This window comes from Lepus europaeus, chromosome 10, assembly GCF_033115175.1.
Source record: "Lepus europaeus isolate LE1 chromosome 10, mLepTim1.pri, whole genome shotgun sequence".
Classification (NCBI taxonomy): domain Eukaryota; kingdom Metazoa; phylum Chordata; class Mammalia; order Lagomorpha; family Leporidae; genus Lepus; species Lepus europaeus.
In genome coordinates this window covers 98,447,348-98,463,215 of record NC_084836.1, presented here as the reverse complement: position 1 = coordinate 98,463,215, position 15,868 = coordinate 98,447,348, and the positions used below count along the sequence as shown (strand labels likewise).

General features: G+C 53.9%; 1 protein-coding gene and 1 pseudogene across 1 annotated transcript; both read right to left on the bottom strand.

The window, feature by feature from the left end:
* Positions 1 to 342: 342 nt before the first annotated feature.
* LOC133768957 (signal-regulatory protein beta-1-like) lies at positions 343 to 12,782 on the bottom strand. Its single transcript, XM_062203960.1, has 3 exons — positions 12,695 to 12,782; positions 4,840 to 5,196; positions 343 to 881 (listed from the first exon to the last, which is right to left on the bottom strand). Exons 1-3 carry the CDS (start codon positions 12,765 to 12,767, stop codon positions 481 to 483), a joined length of 831 nt encoding a protein of 276 aa, XP_062059944.1. The 5' UTR covers positions 12,768 to 12,782; the 3' UTR covers positions 343 to 480.
* Positions 8,558 to 9,681, bottom strand: LOC133767448 (regulator of microtubule dynamics protein 3-like; annotated as a pseudogene).
* Positions 12,783 to 15,868: the final 3,086 nt, after the last annotated feature.

The following is a 15,868-nucleotide window of genomic DNA, read 5'->3' as shown; positions in this document are numbered from 1 at the left end:
GGAGCAGCAGATGGCCCAAGTGCTTGGGCCTCTGAACCCACATTGGAGACCTGCAGGAAGCTCCTGGCTCCTGGCTTCGGATCAGTGCAGCTCTGGCCACTGCGGAGTGAACCAGCGGATGGAAGACCTCTCTCTCTCTCTCTCTCTCTCTCTCTCTCTCTCTCTGCCTCTCCTTCTCTCTCTCTGTAATTCTGACTCTCAAATAAATAAATAAATCTTAAAAAAAAATCAACAGCCCAAACCCTGGATGCAGGAGGAACATGGGTACTGCAGAGACAGGGGCTTGGCTTGCACAGGTGCTCAGTACCTGCAGAATATTCTGGAATTGGTAGAATGAGAGGAGTTACTGGCATAGCACTTGGCGTGCAACCGGGGTTGACCTGGCAGCTGCCACTCAAAGGACAGTGACTGGCACCCTAGTCACTGGGTAGACTGGTCCAGGGTCAGTGGACAGGGCTGCTGGGAATTAGAGGCAGCAACTCAGGCCCCAGAGCAAAGCCAGCAGGGGGCAGGCACGGCAGCCAGGTGTGGGCAGCATGGGGTGGGGTGTGGTTGTCTACCTCGGATGGTCTCAGACAGGTTGGCAGTCCCACGGAGAGGGGGGCCTCCCTGCAGGGTGATGTGGGCCACCTCGCAGATGACCTGGGAGTGCACATCGCTGGAAGCCAGGGCCACCTTGGCAGTGCTGGTGACGTTGTAGGAGACGCTTTCTCCCGCGGGGTACACGCTGGTCTGGAAGGCCGGGAGCTCATTCCCGTTTTTAAACCATTTCAGGCTGATGTTGCGGGGGGAGAAGCCGTGGGACTCACACGTGAAGTCCACTGTCTGCTCCGGGGTGGCCCTCGCCCCAGGCCCCGACACCTTCGGGGTGGAGGGCTTGGCTACAAAAGGAGCATTCAGACAAGAAACAGGATCATGATGACCTGGCGACAGGCAGTGACACTCCCGTCACGTCAATCTTTCTAATCATGCTGGGGGGACAGAGGGGGCTGTGGAGCCTCCCAAGGCCACACAGTGAGTGACAGGCAGGGCACGCACAGGTGCACTCTCAAGTCTGAGTTCAAGTCCTCTGCAAGGCCTACTCCCTCCAGCCCCGCCCAGGACCAGAATCATGGCTGCCCTCTCCTCTGTGCTAACTCTTCCCAGCAGCCTCCCCTGGAAACCTTGCAAACCTCAGACAAAGTGTTTCTAGAAGCAGATGCAGGGGGCACTGGGCAGCCTCTCTGCACCCACAGCTGGACCCGGGAGGTGGACCTGACACACCCCACTGGCCTCTGAGAAATGGGACGGCAGGCGTTTCCCCTCCAGACTTGCATCGAGGGTTACAGAAGCCAAGGCTTGGGATGCGGCACCCAAGGTGCTCCACAGAAACAAACGTCACGGGTCTCCCTTGAGCCTGGGTCTGCTTCCATCCAGAGCTCTCCCTCCAGGGAGTAACAAGTCTACTCTGCATTTCCTACAAACGTTCCAGCAGGGCCCAATCTGTGCCAGGGCCTCCCTGAGAGGAGCCCGCTGTGGACTGCGAACAAAGATCACTGAGTGCCGAGAAAGCCAAAGGCGGTTAATTTCCCAGTGGCTCCTGAGTTCCGGGAGATGCAGGCACAGCCCCTGAGCAGGCAGAAGCACTTCCCGCAAGCACACAGGGGGTGAGGCAGAAGAGCCAGGGCAGCCCCTCCCTGTAGCCAGCTCCTGCAGGTGTCTCCAAAGTGCTAACATCACACCCAGCACTGTGTGGGAGCGGCCGGGCCACAGGGACACAGGTGTTTGCTCCTGTGAGTATTCAACCTGCTCCCCTACACCCATCCCATATTTTGAACAGCAAAGAGGGTGCTGGGGCCAGCACTGTGGCACAGAATGTTAAGCTGCCACCTGCACCACCAGCGTGCCCTATCAGGGTGCCAGTTAGAGCCCTGGCTCCTCTGCTTCCAATGCAGCTCCCTGCTAATGCGCCTGGGAAAGCAGCAGAAGATGGCCCAAGTACTTGGGTCCCTGCCACCCATGTGGGAGACCGAGATGAAGCTCCTGGCTCCTGGCTTTGGCCTGGCCCAGACCTGGCCACTGGGCCATTTGGTGAGTCAACCAGCAGATGGACGATGTTCTTCTGTCTCTGTCTCTGACATTCACTAAGCCTTTCAAATAAATAAGTTTGTTTGTTTGTTTGTTTGTTTGTTTTTAAAGGTGTTACTTGATCAGTCAAGTCATCAAGACCCCAGCAGCCCGGACGTCCCTTTGTGGACAAAGGGCACTGCAGTCAACGCTTGGGATCTGAGATTCCCCATCTGCGGACTCCACTGACTACGGATCAGACTGATCTCAGGAACAAAATTGTACTAAACAAGCAGACTTCTTTTTCTTGTCACTATTCCCTGAACAATACAGTAACCAGTGATTTCCATAGCCTCCATCGTAATGGGGCTTAGAAGTAAGCCGGAGATGATTTAAAGTCTCTGGGAGGATGTGCACACTCTATGGGCAAAACGACCGGAGCATCTGCGGATTTTGCTACCTTTGGGGGTCCTGGAACGAATCCCCCCAGGCTATCACCATTTCTCAGGGGGTCTTGGGAGCCCAGCAGCCCCATGAGGTGGGCACCTGTGGAGACTCAAGGAGGCAGTGGCTGGCCAAGGGCACACAGCTGCTTAAGGGTGGGGCCCATCCCACCCCACACAGGCTGATCTTAGCAACTCAGTTCTTATCTTCTCAGAGCCCCAAATCTCTGTCTAAATTAGATAAAATTACCACCCTAGTGAGAAGGAGTGAGGAAGGATGCAAGTCAGAGACTGGCAGACAGTAGGTGCTTAATAAGTAGCACCCGTGACTGTGCACCGGTGTCCTGCTCATTCCTGGTTCTGAACCTGCAGGTGTGTTTGGTGGCGGGCAGCAGGCTGGACGCAAGCAAAGTCTCCTAGAAGAGTTCAAATCCAGCCCCAGCAGCAGCCACAAAACCCAAATGGGGACAGGAGAAGAAATCACCCAGGGAGGTCGCGCCCTCTCCCCTAACGATCCCCAGGAGAGGTGCCTGGCGAGCGGCTTGCAAAGCCCCAGCAAGACCACAGGTGTCTCGGGTGTGCAACTGCCGGGCACTGGAAGCCTGAGGGCAGCAGGGGTGGATCCCACAGGGACCTGTGTGCTGTGCAGGCAGGAGGGTCTGTGGCTGCAGGCCAGGACCTGCAGGGCCCTCGCTGTTTAGACACAGGCAGGTTTCAGATGCTGAGACTGGATCTGAGCTCGGTGTATCCGGGATGTGTGTGGGAGGGGCCCTACCAGGAGGTCTCTGGGACTCACAGGGCTGCTGTTCTGAAGCAGCCACACCCTCACAGCTGTTCTCACCCAACTCCCGGGGCCACCTGTGCAGGGAAAACCCCACTGCTCCTCTGTGGCCTCAGGCTCGCTCAGGGCTTCGAGGTCTTGGCCCTGTTTCAGCATCTTCCAGTACAATTAAGACGTCAGCTGCCCAGGGCCTCGGTAGGTGTGTTCTGTTGAAATGTCCAGGCTGAGCCTGGGTCTGGGACTTGGCTCAGTGTCCCGGGTGATTCCAAGGAGCCAGCTGAGCCCACCCAGACCCTGTGTCCGTCCGGGACTTGGAGAGGAGGTGACCCGTCCAAGGTCACATGGCCCGGCCGCAGCCTCATCTCCATTATCCAGCACCCCCGGCCCCTGGCGCTGCTCTCAGCTCCTCACAGGACTCGGCTCAGCCCTGCCCTGCTGGGGGCAGGGTTCTCAGGGAGACCCCGAGGCCCCAGGGGAGCACCGTGGGCCAGGGCACAGCCCGGCGGGCCCGGGCAGGTAGGCTTCAGCGCACTCTCCTGGCCACCGCGGTACCGACGCACGCACGGGGACAGCCCGAGCCCAGTGACCAGGGCTCTGAGCTCGTCCTCTGCGGGCCTCACAGAACCCATCGGGGCTATGGTCATCCCCGTCCACAGGTGGGGAACAGGACTGCGGGGAAGCCAGGCCTGGCCTGGGACCGCACACCCTGGCCAAGCTCCCACATCACAGACCCTGGAAGCAGCCCTCGACGCCCGGTGCCTGCTCCCGGCTGCGCGATTTCCTTCTGCGTCTCCCAGAGGTGCCCTGACTGCCACCACTTTAAAGATGCGAACACTGAGGCTGACAGAAACCAAGGCCCGGTGCAGCCCTGGACACGTCCTGTGCCCCCCCCCCCCCCCCCACTTCCCAGGTCCCCCTGGAGCCCGCGCCCCGGGAGATTTGTTGACTCCAAGCAACTCTAGCGGGAAGCCCTCCCGGTGCCCGGCCTGGAGACCCTGGAGGAGAGGGGAAGCCGGGGGCTCCTGCTGGGGGCTCGCTCACAGGGCGCGCACTCCCTGAGGAAAACGCCAGTGCTCAGCCCTGGTCCTGTCAGACGCGGGGGCGGAGCCGCGTCCCACCCGGGGGCGGAGCCTCGGGCTTCCCGCCCTTTCCGTGCCCGCCCTTCAGGAGCCTGAGGGAGGAGACCTGGAGGGCCAGGCACACAGCAGGCTGGCACAAGAGCCTGCTGCACGGAGAAAAGAGGGGCCCCCGAGGGGCAGCACCCCCTGGAGGCAGCGGGCGAGGCCTGGGCCTGCCCGGTGGCGCAGTCCCTCCGCCTGGCCGTCCCCCGCTGTGGGACAAAGCCTGGTCGGGCTGCAGAGGGGGTGCAGCCGTCCCCCCAGCCGCGCAGCTTGAGCAGGAGCGCGGACCCTGCAGCCTCGACTGTCCTCATCTGTGGAAGGGGAGGACACCAGGCTGGGGAAGTGAGCGCCCGCACGGCCGCTGGTTCCGGGGCCCACAGAACGGAGGGTGTCATGGGCCGGGCGAGGGACCGCCCAGCAGACAGCACGCAGCCCGCGGCATACTCACCACTCACAGACACCTGCGTGCCTCCTCCAGACTTAAACTCCACGTCATCGCCACCCTGCTTCCGGAATTTGACGCAGTAGTAGGTGCCGGCGTCCGCTGGGGTGATGTCACGGATGCGGATGGAAAAGTCCGTGTTGTTTCGCTTTGTGGTGTCTGAGACGTTTGTGACTCGGGGGTAGTGGCCTCCCTTGAAGCTGTAGATCTCCTTCCGGTCTGGCCCAGCCCCCCTGAACCACTTCGTGGGCCCCACGGGCACTAGGGTGTTCATGGTGCAGCGCAGAGTGACCGTGTTTCCCTCTGCCACCGACGCCCAGCGGTCAGGCTGAGTCACCCGCAGCTCCTCCTGTGCTGCCGCTGCTGGGGGAAAGACGCAGACCTTACCTATCCATCCTCTCGTGATCCTGTTTACATCGGAAGCGTGTGCCACAGTCTATGTACTACAGCCCTAAATACCCCATATTGGGCATATTGCTCTAACATAATGATTGATAAATTATTTAGCGCTTATAAATTGACTTGATAAATGGAAGCCCATAAACTCCCAGTTAAAATAATAAGGTCCAAAGTAAGGATTAACATTTATTATATAAAGTCTAATAAATAGCTGGTTATCCCCACTGCTTGTTCATTTGACAGCCCAATTCTGCTTGTTCTTAAATCTTGGGAAAAAATTAAGGTCTCATGAGGAATCCATCATGAGACAACCCTACACCATAAGGCATTTACCTAGCTCCCCATAAGTAATCATCTGTTATTAAAATCACTGGTTCTACTCAATCAACAAGTTTACACATAGAGACTGGCTGACATATTCTGTTCCCTAACCATAGCTGCTCAGCCATCATTGGTCCCCACCTCTGTAAGCAACACAGTTCCTCCTTCCCAGGCCACCCAAAGGGGACCTCAACAGTTTTGCCAACAGACACAGTCTTTGCACATAAGCTCTTATCAATACCTCCTTTCTCCAGGTGGGACACATCATCATCACTAGCCTCCTCCAAGGCCATTCATTTGAAACTCTTATCAATGACACCCAATCCACTATCTGTAAGTCCTCTGGAGGTTTTAGCAGCAGTATATTTCCTGAACATACATTTTACATATAAATTAAAACCAACAGGCACCATTAATGTCTTCAAACCCGACCAGCAGACAAAGCCAAGCTCCCTCACTATAGAGGGTTTCCCAACCTCTGTCATGCATCCTGGGGTCTCTAGGACCACTCCCAGTGGCCTTAATGATGGCACCAAGCAGGTGCCATCAGTGGAGCATCATTTGGTTCCTTTCCTCATGCAGATATTTAAACCTTGGGGTCATAAATTTTTTAAAAGGTATATTTATTCATTTGAAAGTCAGAGTTACATAGAGAGAAGGAGAGGCAGAGAGAGAGAGAGAGAGAGGTCTTCCATCTGCTGGTTCACTCCCCAGTTGGCCACAATGGCCGGAGCTGAGCCGATCTGAAGCCAGGAACTTCTTCTGGGTCTCCCACATGGGTGCAAGGGCCCAGGGACTTGGGCCATCTTCTACTGCTTTCCCAGGCCATAGCAGAGAGCTGGATGTGAAGTGGAGCAGCTTGGTATTGAACCAGCACCCATATGGGATGCCGGCACTGCAGGCGGCAGCTTTACCTGCTATACCACAGTGCCGGCTCCTAGAGTCATAAATTAATGATATTGAAGAGGGTAGAGACTTGATCTAATTGTGGTGCTTAGGAGTGGGACTAGTAAGGGGGGTCCTTAGGTTGGTGGGGGGGCCTGTCATTGGAAGGTAGCTCTTGTGAGGGTTGATTATAAGCACCTGAGTCAAGCCTAACTGTACTCTCTCTTGTGTTGTAGCAGGTTGAGCCACCACTTGCCACACCACCATCCTATATCAGAGTACTGGTTCAAGTCCCAGCTATTTCACTTCTCATCCAGACTCCTATTGATGTGCTTGGGAGGGCAGCAGAGATGGCCCAAGTACTTGGGCCCCTGTTACCCACACGGGCGACCCAGATGGAGTTCCTGGCTCTTGGCTTTGTCCTGGTCTAGTCCTGCCTGTTGTGTCCATTTGAGGAATGAATTAGTGGATACCAGATCTGTCACTGCCCCTCCATCCCTCCACCCCCATGCTGGTACATGTGTCACTCTGCCTTTTAAATAAATAAATCTTTTTAAAAGTGCCTTATAAACTTAAAACTACAAAACATTGCTGAAATCAATTTAATAAGAAAGATTAAATGGACCCGTTCGTGGATTTAAAGACTTAGTATTACTAAGATGTCAATACTAACCAAAGCAATCCACAGGTTCAATGAAATTCCTATCAAAATGTCAGTGGCAATTTTGGGGGGCAGAAATGGAAAGGATTATTCTAAAATTCACATTAAATCTCAAGATAGCCCAAATAATCAAAATAATATTGAAAAATAAAAACACAGTTGGAAGAATTATACTTCCTTATTTTAAAACTTCAAAGCTCTAAAAATTCAAAGCAGTGTGGATAGACACATGGACCAAGGAGATAGAATAGAGAGCCAATAAATAATTTCACTTATGGTTAATTGCTTTTCTTTTTTAAGATTTATTTATTTATTTGAAAGGCAGAGTTACTGGCAGAGAGAGGGAGAGACAGAGAAAGAGGTCTTCCATCTGCTGGTTCACTCCCCAAATGGCTGCAGTGGCTACACTGGGCTGATCTGAATCCAGGAGCCAAGAGCTTCTTCTGGGTCTCCCACATGGGTTCAGGGGCTCAAGCACTCGGACCATCTTCCACTGCTTACCCAGGTCATTAGCAGGGAGCTGGATTAGAAATCTCAAACCCATATGAGATGCTGGCATCACAGGTGGAGGCTTAACCTGCTGTGCCACAGCACAAGCCCTGGTTAACTGCTTTATAACAAAGGTGCCAAGACCATTCAATGGGAAAAGAACAGTTTTTTCAATATGTCAGATATCCACATGCAAGTGAATGAACCTAGACCCTTACCTCACACCATATACAAAACTAACTCAAGGAGGGGTGCTGTGGCACAGCAGGTTAAGCTGTCATCTGGAATGCTGGCATCCCATGGTGCTCCACTTCTGATCCAACTCTCTGGTAATGCACCTGGGAAAGCAGTGGAGGATGGTCCAAGTGCTTGGGCCCCTGAACCCACATGGGAGACCCAGATGAAGCTCCTGGCTCTTGGCTTTGGCTTGGCCCATCCCTGGCCATTGTGGCCATCTGGGAAGTGAACCATTGGATGGAAGACATCTATCTCTGTCTCTCTGTCTCTCCCTCAATCAGTAACTCTGCCTCTCAAAAAAATTAAGTCAATCTTAAAAAAAAAAGGTAACTCAAAATGATCAAAGACCTAAGTAAAGGAACCAAAAGTATAAAACCCTTAAGTAAAATGGGAAAACTCTTCATGGCATTGGAATTAGCAATGATTTCCTCAAGATGAAACCAAAAGCATAAGCAATCAAAGTAATGTGGAGGAACTGAACTAAAACATTTGTGCATCAAAGGACACTATCAAGAAAGTGGAAAGAGTGCACAGAACGGGAGGAAATGTTTCCAAAGCATATGTCTCAGAAGAGATTAACATCAGAGACATATAAAGAACAGTTGCCACTCAACCACAAAATTACAAAATGGACAAAGGACATGAATATGCATTTATCCAAAGAAGACACACAAATAGCCAATAAGCACAAGAGAATACACTTAGAAGCACTAGTAACTAGGATAATGCAAGTCAGGACCGCATGAAAACAGGCACGGGGGCCGGCGGTGCTGGCTGGAGAGCACTGGCTTTGCCCACGTGTTCTTGGATGCAAAAGCCACTCTGGATACGTGTCTGGATTCCCTCATGCTCAGCCAGCTGACCACAAAGCGATGCATCCCACTGTGTGGTGCATACCACACGGCACACTCATGCCTTCTCCATGGTGGCCTCTGCTGCTGCTTTTCCATTCAGGGCACAGGACTTCTCGCTCACCGCCTCAGTGAGCTCACACGCATCACTGTAGGCTCAGGCCAGGCACCAGAGAAAGTCCCGCCGGCTCCCATACACTAGCTTGTTGTTGAGCAGGAGCTGGGGGCCTCCTTGCCTGTTCTGCTCACTGCCCGGGTGCAGTTCGTCCCCCTGCTGCAGGACTGGTAGTACATCCTCCAGGTCCGAGGAGTCTCCAGCAGGACCCGCAGCTGCCTCTGCCTCCACTTCCAGGCCCAGAGGATCCCTTCTCCCCTTCTTCACGGTCTCACAGCTCACTTCATCTTCCCCGTTCTCACTCTCCTTGTCAGAGTCCGGCTCACAGGCAGACCCAGCACTGGCTGTTGTATAACCGCCTTCACTCTCTGTACCTGTGTACATGGCTCCTGAGGAGGCCGTGACATAGACAGAGCTGGAGCCAGTAGAGCCGCTCCTCTCCTGGGCAAACGGGAACCTTCGCCACCGAGCCACTCTCCAAGGCTCTTCCATGTGGGATCGGACCTCCCCAACAATTTCTCCAGCAAGTCCTTGCAGGCTGCTCCTCCGCTCCTCCACCTCCCGGCTCCTGGCCCTTGGCAGTGCCACAAGACTGTTCAGCACGAAGTCCAGGCTGTCCAGCACCTTCTCCTGCCCTTCCTGTGGAGGGCCAGGCAGCACCGCGGCATCACCTGCCTCACACGGGATGGACCGCAACAGCATCACCTGGCATCCAGGCTCTGGTCTGTCCGTAGTGCAGGGAGTTGGGCAGCCTCTGGCTCTGGCCATGGTGCTAAGTCCGTTTCCACTGCCGGCTGTCAAGGATGCACAGGAATCCAAAGCCGGCAGCAGCACCCAGCAGCAGTCCCAGCCCGGCACAGGGTGCCACCCAGGGCACCCAGTCTAGACATGTTACACCTGGTCACTAACCACCATGGCAGCAGCTGCCACTGCCTCGTTCTGTCAATTGATGGAGTCTTTGCACCTGCTGTTTGCCAGAGAGGAAGGCTTTACCCCAGATAGCCATGTGACCCACTCCCACAGCTGTTTTAGATCTTTGCTCCGATTTCTGCTTCTCAAGAAGCCCACCCCAGACCACCCTGTTTTTTCTTTCATTTTAAATATTTATTTATTTGAAAGGCAGAGTTACATACAGGCAGAGGCAGAGAGAGAGAGAGAGAGAGAGAGAGAGAGAGAGAGAGAGGTCTTCCATCTGCTGGTTCACTCCCCAGATGGCTGCAGTGGCTGGAGCTGCATAGATCCAAGGCCAGGAGCCAGGAGCTTCTTCTAGGTCTCCCATGTGGGTGCAGGGGCCCAAGGACTTGGGCCACCTTCTGCTTTCCCAGGCCATAGCAGAGAGCTGGATCAGAAGAGGAGCAGCCGGGACTCGAACTGGCACCCATATGGGATGCCAGCACTGCAGGCAGCGGCTTTACCTGCTACACCACAGTGCCGGCCCCAACCACCCCCTGTTTTCAATCTGTATCCCCCCACAGATCTCATTTCTCTTACCCAGCTCTACTTAATTTTGCCTCAGCCCTTAGCATTGCTCATTCCCCACATCAGGGCCCTACATGTTGTGTGAATTGGTTATTGTCATTTCCCCCAGTGGGATCTGAGGTCCACAAGCACAACCAGTTGGTGTTATCCAAGCCCTTGTCACAGCTCCTGGCACATAATAGGTACCTCCTAATGTGTGATTCTTCCCTGGGACACTGAGGCTTTCCCATGGATCATTTCTGTACAGTTGTCAGTAGCTGTTTCTCCTCTAGATGACTTGGCAAAAACAACCAAAACCAATTCGCATAGACACAGAAGCAGAAGAGCCAGGAGAAGGAAACCACAAGCCCTGGTGTCCACACCCCAGGCACCTCCTCTCCACCCACAGGCAGAGGCTGTGGGACAAAGGTCGCGAGCTCGAGAGTGTTTAAGAACGAGTAAACCTGTGAGCTTGCCGCCAGCCCGCCCGAGGCCAAACCATGGTGCTGCCACTTGCCAATGAGGAACCTTGCTGCTCTCGGGGCTTTCGTTTCCTTACTGGTCAGGTTGGGTGACAAGGGTCCCTTCGATATAATGATCACACTGGATGAGGACCCTAACACGTGGTGAGTGTTCAAGAAATGGAACAGGGGCTGGTGTTGTGGCAAAACCTGTTTGGCTACCTCTGGTGGCACCGGCATGCCACCTGGGTGTCGGTTGTTTGAGTCCCAGCTGCTCCACTTCCAATCCAGCTCTCTGCTAATAGCCTGGGAAAGCAGTAGAAGGTGGCCCAAGTGCTTGGTCCCCTGCACCTACAAGAGAGACCCAGAAGAAGCTCCTGGCTCCTGGCTTCTGCCTGGCCCAGCCTCGGCCATTGCAACCATTTGGGGAGTGAACCAACGGATGGAAGCTCTTTCTCTCACCCCTGGCCCCGTAAATCTCTCAAACAGATAAACAAATCTTTTCTAAAAACTGGAAAAGTTATTACTCTGCAGATTGTGAGGAACGGAGGCCTCAGCTGACATCAGCCGACCACCTGGATGTAGACATAATTACAGAGGCAACAGCAGCAGCAGAATCTCTTATCCCCTTCTTCCTCCCCACCACCCCATGCACAGAAGAACAAGTTCCCAGCCTGTAAGGCACAGAAATTCTGCTTTGAGAGAACACTCATTTCACCAGGGGGAGAATTTAGCTCACCTCAAGAGCTTGGGGGAGGACAGAGAAGCGGAAAGTGCGGGAAGGTGGCTGGGCGGCAGGAAGGCCAAACGTCTGTCCAATGTGCCTTTTGTGCAGGCAACAGTCGGCAAAGGCTTCTTCAGATTCCTATCTGTGTGCCTGTGTCTTCGTGTGTGTCCGCTTGTGTCTCTTGTCCACCTACATACACATGCACACACGGAGAGGCATTCACAAATGTGTGTGTGGCCTCGCACGCTGGCACACAGGTGGTGTTGAGGGTTCAGGGACATAGTAACGCATGACAACCTCAGCAAAACAGCAAGTGTCCAGTGCGCTGTTTCTGAAAGCCTGGGAACGGACGCAGCACAGTTTTCAGGCCGGTGATCGAGCGGGGGTGGGGGGTGGGCCGCGGTCGCTCCTCACTGCTTCTCTGCCTCTCCTGATTTTCTGAGAGCAGCTTGCACTGGCTTCCGACGGCACAACAAGGCTAAATGGACGAAGCTTGGAGCTGGCCAGCCTGGATGCGGGTCTTGGCGCTTCCACGACTGAAGGAGGTGACCTTGAGCTCGTGCCGCTCTCTGCCTCAGTTTCTCCATGGGAGGAGGAGCTATCACCCAGGGATGTTCAGAGCACAGAATGTGAGGGACTATGCCACCTGGTCAGAAGAGCTCATTAGCGAACGGCTACTGCTGTCACTCAGGTGCAGCGGGTGTGAAGCAACCTTAGAGCCAGACTCCTGCTCTCTGTGTCCCCTGAGGTGGCATCACAGCTGGACCAATGTGGGGGACAGGGAGGGCTGCTGTGCACAGCCAGTGATCACGGGGTCAGCTCCACGGCAGAGAGGGGGAAGCGCTCCGGGAGCTCTGAGCAGGGGCTCCCCAGGCTGCACAAAGACAAGCCCTGGCTTGGAGCCAGGCAGCACTGTCAGCTGCCTCTGAGCTCACTCTGGGGCCCTGGGCAGGTGGCCTTGCCCCTCAAAACCTCAGGACTTGCAAGGATTTAAATAATGATCTTTCGGAAAACTTCTGTTGACGAAAATGTTATGTAAGTAGAAGTGAATATTAGTGCTGTTGCTTGGAGCATTTCTGCTTCAAGACTTGCGGCCACTGCTGCAGAGAGAATGCTCGGGTTCCTGGCTCTGTGCTCTCAGTAATGCCCAGCCCTCGGTCTGTCACAGCACCACCCGAGTGTGTCTGGAGTCCCTGAAAGTCCTCGGGCAGGAGGGCTCAGGGGACGGGGAGTCGTCTGCCCCCTGGCCGTACTCACCTGTGAGTTGCAGCAATAGCGTCAGCAGCAGGAAAGCACAAGGAAGAGGGGGCTGAGAGGCAGGGGCAGGCATTGCGGAGGCCTCCGGAGCACCTTTGTGCAGCCGTCTGTGCTGGGGGGATTCCCGTGTGCTCCTGGGCTGGGGGAAAGATGCTCTGCTTCCTGCACCACAAGGGGAAGTGGCTGTGACAGCGTCACCTTCCAGATGGTGAAACAGAAATCAGGCAGGGCAGGCGGCTGCCAGGAGTTACTCAACATGCACTTTTAGAGAGACAGGGTCCCTGGATGACCCCTGCAAAAGTCCCTTTAACCAAAGATGCAAAGCTGGGCAATGTAGGCTCGAGGAGTGACTGGGGCTGCGGCCCACGTCCCTGGAACAGAAGCTTCAGACTGGTGAGTACATTTTTCTACCCTCAGACGTGGGCTTTGACACATGAGTGTTTTCAGCACTTTGGCTTGTTGATGTGGAGACTGAAACATTTAAAATTAAATTGGATTGAGATGAATACATAATGAGTTGGTGTATATGCTAATTTGATGTGTTATTCTCCAGTTGAACCACCAATTACTAATCAATCATGAAGAGCTAAACAAAAAAAAAAAAAAAAATCCACATCTTAGCTCTGTTAAAGGAGTGAGATCACAGGGCAATCCCCCTGCCCTGGGCCCTGGCCCTGAAAATCGCAGAGCTAGGGTTAGGATTTTGGCACATTGGTTAAGATACTGCTTGGGAATGCCCGTGTCCCACACTGGAGTACCTGAGTTCGAATCCTGGTTCTGCTTCAGATTCCAGCTTCCTGCTAATTCACAGTCTGGGAGGCAGCAGGTGATGGCTCAAGCACTGGGTCCCGGCCACCCACATGGGAGACCCAGATGGAGTTCCTGGCTTGAGCTTTGGCCTGGCCCAGTTCTGGCTGTTGTGAGCATTTGGGGAGTGAACCAGCAGATGGAAGATGGATCTCTGTCTCTCTCTCTCTGACTTTCAAATAAATGAAAATGAAATTTAAAAATTGGCGAGCTCCACAGGGGATACAGAGAATTGCAACCTATGGGAGTAGAAACCTCCTGGGACCCAGGGCCAGGAGGGAGACACCTGAGCGGCCATTGGTGCGCTGCCAGAGGCTCAGATGGGTGGTCTGAGGGTTAACGACCCCGAGAGGGCTCGATCAAAGGGGTTCCCAGGAACTTGGCTGGGTCTGCACAGTGAAGACAGGAGGGAAAACATCCCCTCATGCTTCCAACAGGGGGAGGAGGGGAACCGTTTGGCAATGCGCCGGGGCTGCGTGTAAGCAGAGCCATCAAATCCAGAAGCTCGAGCACCTCGCACACCAGCTGCCTTTCCTCGTGTCCAGCCTGCAGGTGTAGGCGCTGGCTTCTGTTGTGCTGTGTTCTTTCCCTGCAAGCTTCGTCTGTGTCAAGTAGGAAAATGTAAAAACAAACCAACTTATCTGCTAAAAAAAAAAAAAAGAGAGAGACGGGAGCATTCTGCTCTTGTTAACAAGGCCTGACTTCCGGAGAAACTACTTTAACCTGGTGGTGCTTCTCCAGAGCCCCAGCAGCGCCACCTTCCTGCCCCTTCCTCGTGGGCCAAGGGAACACCTGATGCCAGCCCCCTCTAGCCTTCCACACACATGGGCACAAAATACACAACCCCGACTCCCCCAGCCGTCCTGTCCACGGAAGTGTCCTTGTGACGTTCCCAGGGGCACAGGTCACCAGGCGCCCCAGTCACAGCCTTTGCTTCCCTCCTCAGCACCACACCCCTGCAGGCCTGATTCCGCAGCTTGCTCCCCCTGGCATATCACATGCAGCTAGGAGGACACACGGTAAGGCCTACCGTGCGGCAAAAAGTACAGCTGCAAGAGGCAGCGCCGGCGTCAGAACCTCGGTAATATGCAGCAGAAATGTTGCAATCACCAGAGCAGGAATTAAAAGAAATACCACGATTAACACGCTAAGGGCTAAGGGCTTTTGCAGGAGAAGCAGGCAACAGGCAGGAACGGTGGATAATGCGAGCCCAGAGACGGAAAGTCTAAGAAAAAGGAGAACAGACACACGAGGAATCAAAAACCTAGAACTGAAGAGAGGAGGGCCCTGCATGGGGCAAGGGAAGCGAAAGACTCCGGGCTCGAGGACAAGATGGCAGAAGCCCCCAACGCTAAGAAACCAGATTAAGACTGAAAGCAAGAGAAACCCACAGCCATGGACTGTGAAAACAGTGTGAGTTACGCTTAAGGGACCATCAGGAGAAGGGGAAGAAAAGAAAAAAAAAAAAAAAACAAAAACAAGAAATGCTTGAAACAACAATGGCTGACATTTCCCCAGATCATCAGCTACCAAACCACAGCTGGAGGCAGCTCAGAGAAGACCAGTAACGAAAAATGCAGTAAAAATAAAAACCAACTAGGTATAAGCCCATCATGTTCCGAATCCAGAAAGTCAAAGACAAAATCGTGAAAGAAGCCTGAGGGATAAATCATAAATGCGTATGTAGGCTAAACTGTATGTTTATAGCTATCTGCACCCCAGGAAACGTATCCTGGAAAGGAGGTGCTCACTTGTCTGGTCTGTGGATTCAGAGCCCAACCTGCAGCCAAAGCCAGGAGCTGTGTCTACTTCTGTAGAGGAGACGGTTTTCTGTCTTTTCTCTTTTGCTCCCTCCCTCCCTTCTCCCTTCTCTCTCTCTCTCTCTCTCTCCCTCCCTTCCTCCCCCCTTCTCTCTTTCCCTCCCTCGTTTTCTTCCATCCACCCATCCATCACAGCAACCACAAGAATGGATCCCAGAGCCGCCATCAGGGCTCCTTCCTTTTCTGTGTGCACAGCACTTCCCTTTCTAAAGTGGCTCAGCAGCCACTCCCTGTGGCCAGAGGAACAGGGGCTGAAGGCTTAGCAGGCAGAATTTGCTGCTGTGGCTGCCCTGCAGGTGGCTTACACGGAAGACAGAACAAAAGTGACACAAGATACACAAGCCCTTGGACTTAAACTTTTCTTTTCATTCTTTCCTTTTGAGCATGAATGATTAACAGAAACCAACTGGTTTCATGTTTTAGATAATACTTACATGTTAAGAAAGCTAAAATTTGGCCAGCGCCGTGGCTTAACAGGCTAATCCTCCGCCTTGTGGCGCCGGCACCCCGGGTTCTAGTCCCGGTTGGGGCGCCGGATTCTATCCCG

Coding starts and splice junctions, on each gene's coding strand:
- LOC133768957 (XM_062203960.1), bottom strand. CDS start 12,767: ATGCCTGCCCCTGCCTCTCAGCCCCCTCTTCCTTGTGCTTTCCTGCTG. Junction 5,197..12,694: donor GCTATTGCTGCAACTCACAG/GTGAGTACGGCC, acceptor TCTTTCCCCCAG/CAGCGGCAGCACAGGAGGAG. Junction 882..4,839: donor CACGCAGGTGTCTGTGAGTG/GTGAGTATGCCG, acceptor CTCCTTTTGTAG/CCAAGCCCTCCACCCCGAAG.